This window comes from Macaca thibetana, chromosome 2 (genome assembly GCF_024542745.1).
Source record: "Macaca thibetana thibetana isolate TM-01 chromosome 2, ASM2454274v1, whole genome shotgun sequence".
NCBI classification, from domain to species: Eukaryota; Metazoa; Chordata; class Mammalia; order Primates; family Cercopithecidae; genus Macaca; species Macaca thibetana.
Window position 1 is genome coordinate 100844605 of NC_065579.1, and position 19464 is coordinate 100864068.

The 19464-nt window shown below is 44.4% G+C and overlaps 2 protein-coding genes across 2 annotated transcripts in view; both read left to right on the forward strand.

Moving 5' to 3' along the window:
• Window positions 1-19464, forward strand: part of TMIE (transmembrane inner ear) — a 538092-nt gene that overhangs the window by 432109 nt on the left and 86519 nt on the right. The window lies entirely within an intron of this gene.
• Window positions 1172-15913, forward strand: FAM240A (family with sequence similarity 240 member A). The gene is made up of 3 exons (XM_050780595.1): window positions 1172-1345; window positions 6433-6578; window positions 14494-15913. Exons 1-3 carry the CDS (start codon window positions 1313-1315, stop codon window positions 14582-14584), a joined length of 270 nt encoding a protein of 89 aa, XP_050636552.1. The 5' UTR covers window positions 1172-1312; the 3' UTR covers window positions 14585-15913.

Below are 19464 nucleotides of genomic sequence, written 5' to 3' on the forward strand. Positions count from 1 at the left end.
TTTTTTTTTGAGACGGAGTCTCGCTTTGTTGCCCAGGCTGGAGTGCAGTGGCCGGATCTCAGCTCACTGCAAGCTCCGCCTCCTGGGTTCACGCCATTCTCCTGCCTTAGCCTCCGAAGTAGCTGGGACTACAGGCGCCCGCCACCTCGCCCGGCTAGTTTTTTGTATTTTTTAGTAGAGACGGGGTTTCACCGTGTTAGCCAGGATGGTCTCGATCTGCTGACCTCGTGATCCACCCGTCTCGGCCTCCCAGAGTGCTGGGATTACAGGCGTGAGCCACCGCACCGGGCCTAGTTCTATGAATTTTAACATACATACAACTTCGTGTAACCACCACCATGAAGAATGCAGAACAATTCCATCAGGTTCCCCTCAGTTCCTTCATGCTTTGCCTCTGCAGTCATACCCTCCCTTGAACCTGGGAGGTGGATGTTGCAGTGAGCCAAGATCACGCCATCGCACTCCAACCTGGGCAACAAGAGGGAAACTTCTTCTCAAAAAAAAAAAGAAAAAAGAAAAGAAAAGAAAAAAAGAAAAGAAACTACTGCCAAACTGTTTTTCACAATAATACCTGTACCATCCTGCAGTCTACCAGCAATGTGTGAGAGTTCCAATTCCCTTTCTCCCCGGAACCAGAGGACTTCTCAGAGCTCTTTCTATCCTTGTTCCCACTTCTGGGTTGCCTTAAGTCTAAACGGGGGATACCAGAGTAAAAACAGAAAATCTAGCACTGTTCAATGGTAACTGGAATTCTGGGGGTTTTCCCCTAATCTACCTGCTGCTGTTTACTTTTCAGAGTCCTCAAACAGCTGCACCACACATTCTATCCAGGCTGCATTCTTTGGAGAGACAGATTAGGGTGTACTTCCTCCATCTTACTTGGAACTGGAACCCTTCTGTTCTATTTCAAGCCCCAATCATAAAGAAAAATGTGAAAGGTGGTTAAACATACTTTTGGATATGTGAAAAATAATCATGAAATACTTGCTCTCAGGTGTTGAATAGGCAAGAAGTACGTGAGTGGTGTGCACAGTCAGCTGGTGTGCATTGAACCATCCTAGCCAAGAGTCACAAGCACACTCAGTGTAAGCCAAAAGCCTCTTTTAAAAAAGCAGCTCTCAGATTTCTCAATTTGAGTTTAATACTCTGGGTAACTGAGACTTGGGAAATCAAATTGCTGGCACAGCGTTAAGGCTCACAAGGGACAAATGTTCCTTTGTTCCCGTCGATTTGCCGAATGTGAGTTGGCTCCTGGGGCAGCACAGATGCCTCACAGGCGGTCAAGTGCGACACATTTGGTTTGACCGAATCAATGTCTTCACAGCCCTTCATGCGGTTGTTCTCTGTAAGCATTAATTGTTGATTTTGTGAAGTAAAATTCCTAAGGGTTATAGAGGTTATGGTTCGTCCAAGTTGGTGCTGATTGACTGGACGCAGCAGCACGAATTCTCTCAAGCACAAGGTTGGATGGCGTTTTGGGCTGAGGGGATACAGAGGAATAGAGCTATTTACTTATCAAGAGCTTTCCAACTATGGATAGTCTCCTCATCACACTTCTACTAAGAGGAGCAGTTGTCTTCACTGTAGACACTAGGAAATCGAAACACAAATACTCACAGAAATACACGTTACCTGTGAAGAAATGGGCTAAACCCTAATGACAAAATGCTAACAGAGTCTCCCGGTAGGTTAGAGCCAGGGAACTTGAACTTCTTTGTTTTTCTTTGAGATGGAGTCTCGCTCTGTCACCCAGGCTGGAGTGCAGTGGCACGATCTTGACTCACTGCAAGCTCCGCCTCCTGGGTTTACGCCATTCACCTGCCTCAGCCTCCCAAGTAGCTGGGACTACAGGCGCCCACCCACCACCACACCCGGCTAATTTTTTTGTATTTTTAGTAGAGATGGGGTTTCACTATATTGGACAGGTTGATCTCGAACCTTCAGTGATCCACCCATCTCGGCTTCCCAAAGTGCTGGGATTACAGGCATGAGCCACCGTGCCCAGCCCAGGGAACTTGAACTTCTAGTCCAAAGACAGAAGAAGCTTTTCCCCTATGTTTACTGAGGAATAACTTATGTGTAGTGAAATTCACTCATTTAAAATATAGAGTTTGGTAAGTTTTAGCAATTGTATACTGCTATATAATCAACATTATAAACAAGATATAGGCCAGGCACGGAGGCTCACACCTGTAACCCCAGCACTTTGGGAGGTGGGGGCAGGTGGATCACCTGAGGTCAGGAGTTTGAGACCAGCCTGGCCAACATGGTGAAACCCTGTCTCTACTAAAAATACAAAAATTAGCCAGGGGTGGTGGCAGGCACCTGTAATCCCAGTTACTCGGGAGGCTGAAGCAGGAGAATTGCTTCAACCCAGGAGATGGAGGTTGCAGTGAGCTGAGATCGTGCCACTGCAATCCAACCTGGGTGACAGAGCGAAACTCTCTCTTAAAAAATAAATAAATAACTAATAAACAAGACACAGAACATTTCCATTATCCTAAAAAGAGCCCCCATGCTCCTTTGCCCTCAGTCCCCTCCCGCAACTCGACCTCAGGCAATCCCCAATCTGTTTCTGCAACTCTTTGTTCTGCAAGGTTCCCACTGCAGGTCTCTGCACAGACCACTTCCTGCACCCTGGGTGCTCCTGTCCATTCATCCTGCAAGTCCCTCCCCCTAGAAGGAGCCCCAAAGCCTTGGTCAGGTCAGGGCACCCTCCTTGTGTGTCCCATTTCAGTGCCTATCATATGCAGTGCCAGTGCCTCACTCCCTGTTATCTGAAGTCCCCTGAGGAAGGGCCCTGTCTTATCCCAGTGTCAGCCCTTTAGAGTGAAGAAGGATGGGGTATTACATATTTGTTTGTTTGTCTGTTTGTTTGTGACAGGGTCTCACTTTGTCCCCCAGGCTAGAGTGCAGTGATACAAACATGGCTCACTACAGCCTTGACCTCTTGGGCTCAGGCAATCTTCCCACCTCAGCCTCCTGAATAGCTGGGACCACAGGCACATACCACTACGCCCAGCTAATTTTTTATTTTTTATTTTTGTAGAGACGGGATCTCTGTATGTTGCCCAGCATGGTCTCAAACTCCTGGGATCAAGTGATCCTCCAGCCTCAGCCTCCCAAAATGCTGGAATTACAGGCATGAGCCACTGCACCTGGCCTAAACATATTTAATCCCCTCTTTCTGCTTTATTTTTATCTTTTCCTAAAAGTGTATTTCTAAACTTATCATTAATTGTGTTTCCTTGAAGCTACAAAATTGGTGATAGTAGCCACTACAGTTCTGCCCATAGTAAGGACAATGACTAAAACAAGCTAAGACAAGGTAGTTTGTTTAAAAGCGAAATGCGGCCGCGCGCGGTGGCTCAAGCCTGTAATCCCAGCACTTTGGGAGGCCGAGACGGGTGGATCACGAGGTCAGGAGATCGAGACCATCCTGGCTAACACGGTGAAACCCCGTCTCTACTAAAAAATACAAAAAACTAGCCGGGCGAGTTGGCGGGTGCCTGTAGTCCCAGCTACTCGGGAGGCTGAGGCAGGAGAATGGCATGAACCCGGGAGGTGGAGCTTGCAGTGAGCTGAGATCTGGCCACTGCACTCCAGCCCAGGCGACAGAGCGAGACTCCGTCTCAAAAAAAAAAAAAAAAAAAAGTGAAATGCATTTTTTCTTAGAGATTTTACTTGTTTTCACCATTGTGTCAGCAGCATTTTCCAGCAAAACACACACACACACAGCTAGTTAGTTTGTAAAATACCATTATGCAGACGGAGGTAGAGATGGATGTCACTCTTCAACCCAGAGGGAGCTCTGCTATTTCTTAGAAAAACATGTATCTCCCATTTTACACATGTGGGACACCTCCCAGTGAGTGGGCGTGGTGAGGCTTATCTCTGACATATGAGAAGTGAAAGAATATAGGACAAACGCTCTTACCCAATGCTCCTCTGGGCATGGCCGTACGTAGTACATGGTTCAACTTAAGAACTTCTACTGTCATCCAAGCTTTCCTAAATGGTGGCCAACAGATCAAGGATAGAGATAAATGAATCTGTCATATACCCAAGAAGCCACACACTCAATATTGTGTGTAAATAAAGATTCACAGTTATTCAGGGTTTTCAATGACATTTAATTAGCTCAGACTAATGATGTCCCTATGCTGGACTAATGATTCCCTATGCCAGACAACAGTCAGAAAAATCAGTGGGCGAGGACCAAGCTCATCGGTTTCATTTATTCAGAACTTTATAAATTGCAGAACACTTTCACATTTGGAGTCAAACTTGGCCTTCAGAGAAATTTTAAAGATGAGAAAACTGAGGCCAGGAGAACCCATGTGACAAATAGACGGCACATCAAGGCAGTGGAAACACAGGTCTGGAGTGAACATCTGGCTTCAAACCCCTTTCTCCTTCTACCTTGCCCCACTGTCCCGGTCTGTCTTTCTGAGACCTGTGGCACAGACCTCTATGCTGAGTTCCAGACCCATGTGTCAGGCACCCCTCCTTGCTTCCCCCTGGGGGTCGGCACCCAGGAAACTCAAACTCCATCCATCCAGCACAGGCTGAGCCCACTCCCCATAGCCCTCCTCCTCTTACATTTCCCATCTGTGCACAGGCAGAGCCAGGGCAGTACCCACTGACAGCCCTTCTCCTTCATTTTCCACGCAGAGTTTCCTGTGAATCTGTCCACTCTTCATCATCCTTGCCCCTCCCTCCCTGGTCACAGCATCTCTCTGGGCTCCTCCAGCAGCCCAGTCACTTCTCCCCCTGCATACGCTCTCACCTCTCCAGTCTCTGCCCCCAGAACATCTGGCAAAATGCCTGTCTGGACCCACCATTTCCCCACTGAAAGCCCTTCCTGGGATAAGGTCCAGATTCTCTCTGGGGCATGCCAGGCCAGCTTCTCCAGGCTCCCATCTCCCCATACTCTTCTGCAGGGGTTCCCACCAGCAGACAGGAGCTTCTGCAGTCTCTGCTTTTGAGCTTTCTACTGTATCCACTCAGCTGGTCTGAAAGTCGAGCAGTTTCTGCAGGTAAAAAAGTGAGCATTTTGAGTGTCTGATATGTATAATTCCACACACAAGAGCCCACACGTGTGCATGCGCACACAAACACATACACCTCAAAGCAGCTTGCCCTGGGGGTGTCAGGCACTGGAACCATTTTCTCTGATAAAACCCTTCAGTAAAGGGCCTGGAAACTTTCAGAAGTCTGAAGCCTGTCACTCCTCAAATGTCTCACCTAGAAGATGATGAAGGTCATGGCCATCTCATGTAGCTGTTGTGATAACGAAATGGACTTAGGTTCACAAAATTCCTGGTGCATGTTCCTGCTGCCGGAAGTTGAGAAATGATTCTTCTGTGAGGAGGAAGGAAGGGCAGAGGCGTTTGCCAGGTGCCAGCTTGTGGGAGGCTTGCACTCACATCTCACTGTGTCCTGACAACCAGCCAGCAGCAAGCACTGAGGCCACCATTGTCCTCCCACTTGCAGAGGTCCTGTGGCTGGCCAGGTGTCCTCACATCAACAGCAGGGTCAGGATGCCTATACCCTGCAGAGGCTCAGGGATCATGTTTTATGGGGGTTCAGCTTCTATTTTTTTATGTCAATAGCTTTAGGAATACACGTGGGTTTTTGTTACATGGGTAAATTGTATAGTGTTTGAGTCATGGTTTTTAGTGCACTTGTCACCCAAATAGTGTACATGGCACCCAATAAGTGACATTTTATCCCCAACCTCTCTCCCTTGAGTCTCCAATACCCATTATACCACTCTGTTTATAAACCCTTTATGAACCCGTGGCTTAGCTCCGACTTATAAGTGAGAATACACAGTATTTGGTTTTCCATTCCAGAGTTACTTCATTAGGATAATGGCCTCCAGTTCCATCCGAGTTGCTGCAAAAGACATTATTTTGTTCTTTTTTATGGCTGAGTAGTATTCCATCACACACACACACACACACACACACACACACACAACATTTTCTTGATCCACTCATCAGTTAATGAGCACTTAGTTTGACTCCGTATCTTTGCAATTGTGAATTGTGCTGTGATAAACAAACACATGCAGGTGTCTTTTTTATATAATTACTTCTTTTCTTTTAGGTAGGTACCCAGTAGTCAGAATTGCTGGATCGAATGGTAGATCTACTCTCAGTTCTTTGAGAAATCTCCATACTGTTTTCCAAAGAGGTTGTACTCATTTACATTCCTACCAACAGCATATAAAAGTGTTCTCTTTGCTCTGCATCTGCACCAACACCTATTAGTTTTTTGACTTTTAAACAGTCAAATTGGAGTAAGGTGGATTGGAGTAAGATGGTATCTCATTGTGGTTTTAATTTACATTTTCCTGATGATGAACGATGTTGAGCATTTCTTCATATGTTTTTTGGTTATTTGTATGGCTATTTTCTTTTTTAGGGGATGAACAATCAATACACCCGTCGGGAGGTCTTCTGCCGGAACACCTGCCATGATCTCAAGCGTTTCTGGGAAAGGGAAATTGGTAAACAGACTTACTACCGAGAATCGGAAGAACATCGTCTGGGAAGAAGCGCACTGAGAAAGTATGTGGCTTGTTTGTCTACTTTTTAGAATTAATTCATTTTTAAAATACATCTTATAATTTACAACAGTTTCAGGTTCTAAATTATAAGCAAAATTAAGCAGAAGGTACAAAGAGTTCCCTGAGCCCCCACACAATTGTCCTACTATCAACCTCTGCACCAGTGGTACCTTTGTGACCGTCGATGAACTTTCACTGACTTTCAAGCCATTATTATCTTGTCTGTTTTGTAAGAGCAAAATTAATTTCCCCAGAAGAATGCCAGATGGGCATCTCAGAGGAGGTAATTATTTTAATTTTCCATGCTTACAGTCCTTTAATTCTTATCTTTATGAACTGGAAAACTCTATCCTCTCTGTCACCATGTCACCTTCTAGCACATGAGGGTTACAGTAAATGGGGCGGGGGCGGGGGGGCAAACACTGTGTCTGTGAAAAGCAATCAAGCAAAGAAAGCAGTGCCCGGTTCTTAGCGCCCATTTGGGTGAAAACACAAGATGCCCTGCGTGGTTCCTGGAGGGGAAGGCGGGGTCTCTCCTTATGTGCATCCCTGTTCTGGCCCAGTGAGTCTGCCGAGCAGTGGAGTGCAGTGACTTGACTCCCGTGGGAAAGGACGGCCACCTTGCTGTGGAAGCAGTGCAGGCTCGCTACCCTCACACACACACTGCAGAAAGCCATCATGGGCTGCAGGGAGGGACCACCCTTTTGAGTTCTGTCCCCTCAAAGGGAACAGCTCAGCCAGCTGTCTGAGGAGGCCATGGCTTATGTGTGGTAAGGGAGTATGAGACCTTGTGTGCTGTCCAGACGGCAGGGCCCATGACTGCACGGCCACTGGACTGACGACGTGCCTTAATTCACAGGCAGTAAACTCACTGCTGCCTTCCCAAAGCCCCTCCTGAACCCTAGAGGGGAACCCAGCCTCCCACTTACAGAGACCTCCTCAGCCTTATTCCCGACTACCATCCCACCTGCTGAAGTACAGTAGTAGGGCATAGAAAGCTGATTTGGGTGGCCAGTCATTTCTGCAGTTCCTGCCATCTTCGTCCCCCAGGCTAGGCCGCTCAGAGTCCTGTACCATGTGTGCGTTCCCTGGGGAGCAGGCAAAAGGCCTCAGGTGAAGTGAAATTGGCCTGAGGAAGATGCAGAAACCAAAGGCTCCAAGAGACGCACAAGCCAAGGGGTGAACAAAATAGCCTCTGAAGCAAATTGTGCAGGTTGTTAAAATACTAAAAATATATACATGCGGCCTGGCGTGGTGGCTCACGCCTGTAGTCCCAGCACTTCGGGAGGCCGAGGCAGGCGGATCACCTGAGGTCGAGAGTTTGAGATCAGCCCAACGAACAGGGAGAAACCCTGTCTCTACTAAACATACAAAATTAGCTGGGTGTGGTGGCCACGACTGTAATCCCAGCTACTCAGGAAGCTGAGGCAGGAGAATCACTTGAACCTAGGAGGCGGAGGTTGTGGTGAACCGAGATCTTGCCTTTGCACTCCAGGCTGGGCGACAAGAGCAAAACTCTGTCTCAAAAAAAAAAAAAAAAAAATATATATATATATATATATATATATATGTATACACACACACACACACACGCAGTATCTATGCATATAACAAAAGAATGCAAGGATGTAAACTTTTTGGTCGAAAGGATGGCAGAAGACTTTAACTTATTTGTTCTCCTTGCCCTCTTCTGATTTGAATCTGGGTAGCCAGGCTCCAGAGGCGCTGCTCTAATTAACACTCTATGTTGTCCCTTCGCAAAATGGAAAATAAAGTCCCCGATCATTGGGCTGTTAGGAGGCTTGACTATGGAAATGTACCGACAACACCCAGCCTGGTGCCAAACTCAAGGTCAGGGCTCAGGAATGTTAGTTCCCCTCCCTCTTCTGCACTCCCATTTAACAATCCAGGCTCTAATATGGCAGCAGCAATTCGCCAAAGGAAGATATCCCTTGGAGGAGAAAAACAAGATGAAAACAAAATTGCAAGAGTGAGCAAGGGTGGGAACAAGCTCAGAATTGCGGTGAACAGCAGAGACTTTGCAGCCAGCTGCCTGGGCTCATCCTTCTGGGTCCCTGGGGTGAGCAACCAAATCTCCCTGGGTCTCAGTGTCCTCATCGCTATTTTAATCATGGAGAAAGAGACACTAAGAGAAGGAAGAGGGATGCTGGTGAGTTACTGCCCTTTGAGTGTGGGCAGAGGGAGCGCAAACTTGATCGTCTTCTTTCATTAGCAGATGGAGCACCTGGGCTACCGATGCACACAGGGGTGTGCACAAACCTCCCCCATTTTGGAACTGGTCAGGGAGGCGACACAGATGCTGCCATCTTCCACCTGCCCACTACAGGGTCTGAGCGTTTTTTTTCTGCAGTCTTCTGGGGCCCCAGCTTCAGAGCTGGTTCACTTGGCCCTTGGGCACCAGCAGCTTGTTGAGTTGCTGTGCAGATGTGTTGGCATGCTGGAGTTGGCAGCCCACACGCTGAGGTCCAGCCCTCCAGGGAACTAGGATGGCACCCCCCAACCTCCTCTCTTAGGGAAGAGAGTTGAGCAAAGGTAGGAGAATGGACAAGAGCATTCTAGGCAGAAGAAATGCCATGTGCAAACACCCTGAGGCAAGGGAACAACTTGCCCTATTTGTGGAATGGAGAAAGCGCCATTTTTATATATCGCTTGTGTATTCTCCAAAGTCGTACTGCAGTACTGGATATATAATAGGTGCTCAAGAAAAGCATGCTTGACTGGATCCAAGAAAACCGTGGAATTGGCTCTTAGATGGGTCTTTGCTGCCTACTTACTTTGGTCCAGGACTCATTCCCATTCCTGTCTTCCCTGCCAGGCTGATCTGCTTTGACCCCCATCGCCATTAATTCTCCTCCCTCAGCTGACCCTTCTTCCCATTCTAGTCCTTGAATCACCTTGTCCTTCAGCTTCTGGCTAGGTTCTGTCAACAGGAGACAAGAGGACTGGAGGCTAAGTCTGCCTGTTTCTTCCCCACACCCTTCCTGCTCTGGGTCCTGTTTTCTAGCAGTGACTTCATGTCTCCTGTACTACAGCTCCTGCTGCAGGGCCCCTCCCCCATGGCTCCAGGCTCCAAACACAAGTGAAAAGCAACGGGTAGAAAGAAGCTATTGACATTTGGCAACACCTAACGAAAGTAAATTGGATCTAATGATCATTAATATCTGCTAACATCAAAAAAAGAGAGATACAACCAGACAGATTTGATGGCCGTCCATCATATCACCGGTGATGTAGTTTGTCAAAACTAAAATAAAATAAAATAAAATAATCAAACTTCTAGTGCTAGCCACTAATTAACAGAATATACAGGAGACAGAGGAATGGGTTAGAGTCACACAGGAATACAGTCAGCAAAATTCAAACTGTGCCTACTCTCCAGAACAAACAATCTGGTTTCAAAAAAAAAAAAAAAAAAAAAAAACTGCAAGGGAAGGGGAAAGATGAGGGAGAATTTCCAGATTAAAGAAGACCTAAAGGATATAGCAACAAATAGGAATGTATGCACTTTATTCGGGTCCTGATTCAACCAACCTAACGTTCAACATTAAAAGACATTCAAAGTTGTCAACCAATGAAATATTTATTTCATGATATCGTGTACCTTCTGTTAATGTTTTAAGTGTGATAATGGCAAGGTAGTTTCTTTTTAAAAGAGTTATTAACTTTAAGGACAAAATAGCTAAATACAGTTATTTTGTTTATTATGCAGGAGAAGGGAGATGTGGGAAAGGAGATCAGCCTTAAGCTGGGGAAGCTGGGGAGTAGCTATAGGGGAGTTCTTTATTACTAGTTTCTCTACTTTTTTATATGCTTGAAATCTTCTACTATAAAGGTTTTCTAAACAATGTTATTTTGAAAAAAAAAAGAGTGCAATTTCCCTTTCCCTTCTTGCTCACCACCTCTTCACAATCCAAGTAGTTCCATTAATTTTTTCTGTATGTATTTTGAGGCTATTTTATTAGGTGCATGCATGTTCAGAAGTGTAATATCTTCATGGTGAGGTGAGCCTTTTTATTATTAGGCAGTGACTTTATCCCTGATGATTTTTTCTTTGAAGATCTTTTTATCAACAGACTTTAGAACTGTATTAACAGACTTTATATTAAGTCTGTCAACATAGCCAAACCAATCTTGTTTTTATTAGCATCTGCCTTATATATCTTTTTTCTGTCTTCTTATTTTCAACTTATCTCTGTCCTTATAATTTAGATGTGTCTTTTTTATTTTTATTTTATTTTATTTTATTTTTTTTTGAGACGGAGTCTCGCTGTGTCTCCCAGGCTGGAGTGCAGTGGCGTGATCTCGGCTCACTGCAAGCTCCGCCTCCCGGGTTCACGCCATTCTCCCGCCTCAGCCTCCCAAGTAGCTGAGACTACAGGCGCCCGCCACCACGCCCGGCTAGTTTTTTGTATTTTTTTTTAGTAGAGACGGGGTTTCACCATGTTAGCCAGGATAGTCTCCATCTCCTGACCTCGTGATCCACCCGCCTCGGCCTCCCAAAGTGCTGGGATTACAGGCTTGAGCCACCGCGCCCGGCCAGATGTGTCTTTTTTAAACAGCACCTCGTTGTCTGAGCACGGTGGCTCATGCCTGTGATCCCTGCAGTCTGGGAAACCAAGGCAGGTAGAACACTTGAGTTTGAGTCCAGCCTGGGCAATATGGCAAAACTCTGTCCCTATAAAAAATACAAAAATTGGCCAGGCATGCTGCCACGAGCCTGTAGTCCCAGCTACTGGGGGGGAAGGAGGAGTGGGGCTGAAATAGGAGGATCACTTGAGCCTTGGGAGGTCAAGGCTGCAGTGAGCTGTGACAGTGCCACTGCACTCCAGCCTGGGCAACAGAGACCCCGCTTTCTCAAAAAAAAAAAAAAAAAGGACATAGTTGGATTGGATGTTTTTCTAATCTGACATATTTTAGTATAAATTGGTGAGTTTAGTCCTTTTTCATTTATTGTAACTGGCTTGTTCTACCATCTTAGTTACTTAGAGTGCTTTACGGTTTCCCTTTTTCTGTATTCCTTTCTATTTTTTTTTCTTACTGTTTGAATTGATATCCATATCTCCTTAATAGATAAGAACTATTTTGCTAGTTTCTTCTCTCATCTTTATCATTGTCTTCTTTTCATTTTCTCTGGGTTTACTCTTTTGCAGAGATGTTCTCAGTTTTGATCAAGTCTAATTTATGAGAAAAATTTCTTTTATAGATTTTGCTTTTGTTGTCTCTAAGGAGACTTTGCCTATCCCAAGGTCACAAAGATTGTCTTCTGTTTTATTTCTAGAAGTCTTATGAATTTAAGTTTTGCATTTAGATTAATAATATATTTTGACTTAATTTTTAATATAATGTGAGGTACAGACTGCAGTTCACTTTTTTTGCATATCCAGTGGTTCCAGCACCATTTGTTGAAAAGACTATCCTTTCTCCGCTACATTGTCTTTGCACGTTTGTTGAAAATTAATAACTCATCTGTCCCATTGATCTATTTGTCCATTGGCACCAATGTCACACTGTTTTGATTACTTAGGTTTACAATAATTCTTGAAGTCAGGTGGTGTAAGTCTGACAACTTTTTCTTCTTTTTCAAAGTTGTTTTAGTTATCCTAGGTTCTCTGCATTTTCATATGAATTTTGGAATCAACTTGTCAATTTCTGTTATGTAAAACAGCCTGCTGGTTTGATTGGGATGGAATTGAATCTTTAGGTCAATTTAGGGAGAAATGACGTCCTAACAATATTTAGAGTATCTGATATATGAACACAATATATATGTCCCTTTATTTAGGTCTGTTTTAATATCTCTCAGCAATGGTTTGCAGTTTTCAGCACATGAGTCATACATATCTTTTGTCAGATTTACCTCTATTTTGTATTTTTGATATTATTATAATTCACTTTTTAAAATTTCAATTTATGGTTGTTTCTTTGATTTATGGGTTATTTAGAATTTGTTATTTAGTTTCATAATATTTAGGGGACTTTCCAGATATCTTTCTGTTATTAAGGCTAATTTAATTGTTGCAGACGGGGAACATATTGAATTCTTTTAAATTTATTGAGACTTGTTTTATAGCCCAGAATATTTTCTATCTTCGTAAATATTCCATGTATGTTTGAAAGGAATGTGTGTTCTGCGGTTGTTAGGGAGAATATTCTATAAATATTCTATATCAAGTTGGTTGATAGTGTTGTTCAAGTGTTTTATATCCTTATCAATTTCTTGTATACTTGTTTTACTGATTATTGAAAGATGGGTATTGAAATCTCTGCTATAATTACAGATTTGTCTACTTCTCCTTGCAGTTCCATCACATTTTGCTTCTTGTATTTTGAAATTCTGTTATTAGGTACATAAATGTTTCAGACTGTTATATCATCTTGATGAATTGACCCCCTTATTACAAAATGACTCTCTTTCTCTTTGGTAATATTTTTTGCTATGAAAACTACTTTGATATTAATATGACCACACCAGCCTTCTTTAATTAGGTTTAGCATGGACTATCTCTTCGTCCTTTTACTTTTAACCTATTTTGTCTTCATATTTAAAGTGGATTTCTTATAAGCAGCATATATTTAGATATTGTCTTTTAAAAATCCAATTTGACAGTCTTTGCATTTTTATTGCATTGTTTACACCATTAACATTAATTGGTATGATTTGTTTTAAATCTACCATCGTGCTATGTGTCCTCTATTTCTCTCATCTGTTGTTTATTCCCTTTTTCTCTTTTTCTGCCTTGTTTTGGATCAAGTGAGTACCTTTTATGATTTCATGTTATCTCTTCTGTTGGCTTTTTAACTATTGCTCTTTGTGTTTAGTGGTTGCTTTAGGATATATAGTACACATCCTTAACTTATCACAGCCCACCTTCAGGTGATATTTTATCACTTTTTGTGTAGCATAAGAACCTTAAAATGGTATATTCTCATTTCTGCCCTCTTGGCCTTTATGCTATTGTACAAAGTACAACTTTACTTCTACATATGCTATAACCCCACAGTACATCATTAACAGTTTCACTTTCAACGGCGGGCTCTTTTTTTTTTTTTTTTTTTTTTGAGACAGAGTCTTACTCTGTCACCCAAGCTGGAGTGCAGTGGCGTGATCTCGGCTCACTGCAACCTCCGCCTCCCAGGTTCAAGCAATTCTCCTGCCTCAGCCTGCCGAGTAGCTGGAACTGCAGGCACCCACCACCATGACCAGGGAATTTTTGTGCTTTTAGTAGAGACGGGGTTTCACCATATTGGCCAGGCTGGTCTCGAACTCCTGACTTTGTGATCTGTCCGCCTTGGCCTCCCAAAGTGCTGGGATTACAGGAATGAGCCACTGTGCCTGACCACAGTGGGCTATTTTTAAAGAGATTTAAGTAGTTTTAAAAAGTATTAATATATAATCACATCGTTGCTTTTCAGATGCTCTTCATTCCATGTGTACATCCAGATTTCCATATTGTGTCACTTTCCTTCTGCTTGAAGGAACTCCTTTAACATGTCACATAGTGACAGTCTGCTGGTGATTTCTTTCAGTTTGCGTATGTCTAAAAATATCTTTATTTCACCTCTGCCGTTGAAAGATAGGTTTGCTGTGTAAAGAAGTCTAGACTGACAGGTTTACTCTCCCTGACTTTAAATACATTTTCAAAGGAAAATTCAGAGAAGTAAGATTAAGTACTTTTAACAAAAATGAGAACCTGTTTACTCACACTTACATAAATAAATAAATATGAGTAAATTATAAATATATATATTTAAACTTGCATGTCCTCTGCATGACTTTTAAAACCTGAACACATACACGTAATTTCAGCGGCTGGCAGGAGAGGAAGAAAGCTCTCCTGAACCAACAGCCGTGGAGATGAGTGCTCCATCTGTGTGTGTTTGGCTTCTATTTTCAGGCTCAGAGAAGAATGGAAGCAGAAGCTGGAAACTAAGCTGAGGCTGCGGAACAATCCAGAGGACACTGAAAAGCGGACAAATGTTGGCTGAGAGCTTCCTGCTTCATTGACACAAGAAGATGCAAAACACTGAGGTCACTTTGCTAGGAGAAGTCAATGCAAATCCCCGAGTCCCTTTGCTATACCTGTCAGCCCTCACACTATTGTTTCCCCACCTGGGAGAGGATTTACCTATAAATGCTTTCCCAGTGCTTGATGGCAGTTATTGGTCAAGTCAGTCCTCTGTGCATGGGCGCCAGGTTATTATCCCAAATGTCTCTAAAGATAGCTTATTTAATATCGAAGCTCCATGCAGCACTCCTTGCTTCTATATAATTATCTTCTAATTTTGAAATCCAAATATTTTAAACTCTAAACACACCAAGAGGAATCCTCAACCTTCATGGTCAAACTTTAAACATTGCACAGTGGTAATGCCCCACCATTTCACCTAGGAAACACAGCTTTATGGAATTCTTGTTTTCTTTTTATAAGAAGAGAAATGCACCTATCTGCAGAAATTTAAAAAAATTATCAATAGTCAAAGTATAGTTTGAAAATAAATTAATCTAATATTCTTTTTTCTTCATATAAATTTAATTGGCTTTTTCAAAAATATGTTTACCAAGAATAATATCAGAATAATTTTAATAAAGCTTGGTTGTCCTGTCATCACTATGCACATGCCTTCATTTTATTGCTTTATTTTAATCTCTGCATGTTTGCACGGGTTGGCTCTCTGTCAGCCCAGCCGAAGTATATCAGGCCACTCCACAGAGTATTTACCACACAGATTCTGGATTTTGAAATGGTACAGTCCCTCCCTTGCCATCTCTCAAGTTCAGAAGCACCAGGGTTTGATGCTTGCGAGAGTGCAAACTGTAGCCGGGCCTCACGCAATTATTTTAACCAAGGGAAGGGAGAAGAGATGCAATGATATAAAGTCCTGGGCACTTGCTGGCTATAAGCAGCACCTGCAAGGCCTTATATACTATACACAGAGGAAATGTTTATGGCAGATGCACCTGACAGCAATAACAAGATAACAAGTTAAGCAAATACACTGAGAATGATATTATGGTCTACGAAGAATGTGTGTTCGGAGTCCCAAGCTAAGAAATCTGGGAATGGCTAACCTGGAGTTTCATACCTTAACTGTGAAGGACACCTGAACCCCCAGCCATCTTTTGGAACATAGGTTGTACAGGGGATCAAAGCCTTTTGTTTTGGGTTAGATGGTGGTTGCTAGGTGGAGGGTGCTAAGTGAAAATACTATATAAACTGCATGTTTTTTACAAACAGTGGTGGTTCTCTTGTCCAGCCCGCTGCCACTGGACCATCCCTGTATGTAAGTTCCCCCAATAAACCCTATGTCTCATTCGCTGTCTCTGAGTGTCTTCTTTGTCTTCTCAGACATGGTGCCATTTCGCTGGAGTCAATAGGAGCCTGGCTTGCCATAACATTACTAGGCGATGCAGAGAGTCAGGCTGGCCAATTCTGCCAGTGGTGAGTGTGGTGTTGCAGTCTTCTAAATGCCCTAATAGAGCATTAAGTATTTCCATCCGCATCCCTGGGGAACCCATTAGGCTTCATCAGGCCAATGGGAATTTCCAGGAAGAAAGCAGGACTGGGGCAGTATTTCCCCAGCTTCCATACGTAATGTGATCCAAGGAACAGGGCTCAGAGCCCTCTCTCCCTCTATGGTCTCTTATTCAATCTTGGATTCAATTCAACTAATAAATCACAAATTAGAGCTGGGGAAATTTGAGAATGTTTAGATGAAGAAGGAATTTTTGTTGGGTGTAGGAGGAATGTAGGAATTCAATAGAGGTCGAAGTAAAGTCATAGCTTACAGGGCTGAGAGGCTCTCAGAAGCAAAGGCCTGCCTTTACAAACTGCAAATGCTATTGCTGGGATTGAAATGCAGTAGGGTGAGGCAGGAAATATAGGTGAAGATTCATTGTGCATTTACTCATTCACCATATGCCAGGCACTAGACAACCAGAATCCAGCAGAAAAAAACAGACATGCTAACTCTGGAAGCTACAGTCTAGGGAAGAAGCCACTGGGAGTCACAGCAGGCCATGGTGCTCATGCCCTGTGGGAGCACTCTCTGGCCTCAGGAAGATCATATACACATGATCCAGGAACAGTGAGAATTCAGAGCTGGCAGGTCCTGGGTACTTTGAGGAAATACATTCAGGAAAGGTAGAGTGGGAGTGTGGAGAAGGCACAGCACACAGGGCCCTGTTGGCTGATGGACTCGAGCTTTGCCTAAGGGCACAGGGAGCACCTGAAGGGTATTAACAAGGAGCATGCTGGAGCATTGCCCAGCTACAGCAGGTGAGAGGACGGAGGTGGGAGGCCAGTCACAAGCTCCTGCAGATGGCTCTGGAGAGGCCTTGGTGCCCTGGAAGGAGGGGTCAGGAAGGTAAGGGGTAGACAAGGAGGAAGACCATCTTGGAGGGAAGCACACAGCTCCCTGAGTGATGGGGTGCAGAGGGAGGAGTGTGTCCAGGGGGTTAGAGGTGGCAGAGGTTCTTGGAGGCTGTGAAAAGGAAGGGAATATGAAGGAGAAATATGATGTGGGACTAGAGGTGGTGGGGACACATCAGAAGCATGATGAGTGAGAGGGCCCGGGAGACATGCAATTTGCACCAAGGAGCATGCAGGAAAATCCTGTTCCCAGGTGGCTGCCCACCTACTCTAGAACACTACCTCCTCAGGGCGCTGCCTAGATAGTACAGAAACGGGTATCTCAGGGCCTGACTGATCTTCAGGATGGGGGACAGAGACCTGGTAGAAATCTCGGCTGGTTCCAGGCCAGTATCCAGGGCAAGCATATGAATCCATCAGAGTCAGCCTCAGAGAGAATGATGAACCCATGGCCAAGGAGATAGTGAGCAGAAGAGGTTTTGGATTTGGAAAGCCAGTTTTCTTGGGAAAGATTTTATTACAGGCGTGCTGACAGGTGAAACAGTTTATGGGTGTTCTGTCTCTGCTTTTTGAAATACCCAAGCATTGCTGACTTCTCAGAGCTCTGTATCTGCCCCAGTGCCTGAATGTGCATTGAAAAGATTTTTATTGATTGGTATGTCTTGGTTACAAATGTTTTAGGTGCTTTTCTGTAAAGTACCTAAATACAAATAGAATGAAATTACTCGGTTAAGACTGATACATAAAGTTAAATTTTCATATTCACCGATATGGATGAAACTCATCACTTTAAAGCCTCCAGTGGTTCCGTTCTAGGAACGTATGTTTCTGTGGAAACTCGTAGATGCATAACATAGGATTGGTTTGTTCACAGTCTCAAAATAGCCTTGGAGGTTGACCCAGGCCTTGAAGTCCTGCTCTCAGGCCGCTCTGCACCGTTGGCTCAGTGACCTCCCAGAGATCTGAATAGTCCTAGTTGTTGCTCCTTGGAAACCTTGACTCTCCACAGATGAGCAAAAGCTGCTTCTTTTTTCCCTAATCTATGGAAAGGTCACCAGGATAAAGCCCCTAGTGGGTGTGGAAGCCAGCTTTGGAAGAACCTGAGAAGTGCAATGGGAGCAGCTGTGAAAGGAAGGTCGCAACTATACAGTCAAGCTGTGAGGCCAGGAAGACCCAGGACCCCCTCAGGGCTCTCAGAGGCTGAATATAAGGGCAGAAATCTCTGCTGCCTTGGCAGCGGAAAAAACAACACTCATATATTATGAGACCCAAAATTATCTTTTGGATGCATGAATGGAGGGTTTGCTTGTAGCACAAGCACATAGTCTTATAAGAAACACTTAACTAACAACTCCATTCAAAGCAGAGCTAGGCAGACTTCATAGATCGGCTCGGGGCTTATTTCCTCCCTCATTTAGCAGAGAGCTGGCTTAGCTTTAGCTTTCTGAATTGGTCAATATAAAACACACTGAGACTAGCTGCTAAGCTTCGGAGGCTTCTCTCCACACAAGGTCACTTCCTGACTGGGAAGCTTCCAGTGTTTCATAATTGTCCAAATGTTTCCATTTGGCCTACAGAGTGAAGGGCTTTACAGGGCGTGGTGCTTCTGGAGCCTGCGCCCAGCACAGCGGTGCCAGCCCAAGCCCGAGTCCGGGCTGTGCTCTGCTGCTTCTCTGCCTGCAGTTTCCCCGCAACAAACATAATTTTGCCTTTCTATCGAGCAATGGCTTTAGTGTTGGGTGTTCCATGACCATGTTCTCAACAGTGGCTTCATTCAGGCCCTCCCTAGACCCAGAAGGCTGTCTTGGAGGACAGCTCCCAAGTATACACAGAACTTGAGGCAAGAAGAGGGAAAGATACAAAAAAGGCAGAGAACAAAACTGAGGAAAGTTTAACACCCGCAGAGGGAGAGAAAATACAGCTTTCTGGAAAGACTCTTGCACGGGGTTTAGAAAATTTCATTCTTGATCATGGCTGTTTCTGCCAGAGGCCAGTCAGGCAAAAAAAAACAAAAACAAAAACAAAAACAAAACAAAAAAAAAAACAAAACAAAACAAAACAAAAAACGCCAGGAGGAGGAAAAGGAAAAGGAAGAGGAGAATGAGGATGAGGATGAGGATGAGGATGAGGAGACAGGGAAGAGGAGGGGGTAAAAGGAGGAGCGGGGAGAGGAGGAGAATGGAGAAGGAGGAGGGGACGAGGAGGAAGAGGGGAAGAGGAAGAGGAGGGTGAGGAGGAGGAGAAAGAGGAGGAGGACAGAAGGAAGAGAGGAGGAGGGGAAGAGGCAGGGAGGCAGGCCCTGACCACTGGAGGTGGTTCCTCGGAGTCGCTGTTGCATAGATCTGGTTACCAAGGCACTGGAACAGCTGAGACACCAAACAGGGAACAGCAGGCAATCCACGGCTCCTCAGCACCAAGTTGCTGCTCAAATCCCTAGCACTGCAGGAACAAAGGAGAGCCGCCTGGTGGGAACTGGAACAACATGGGGAAGTATCC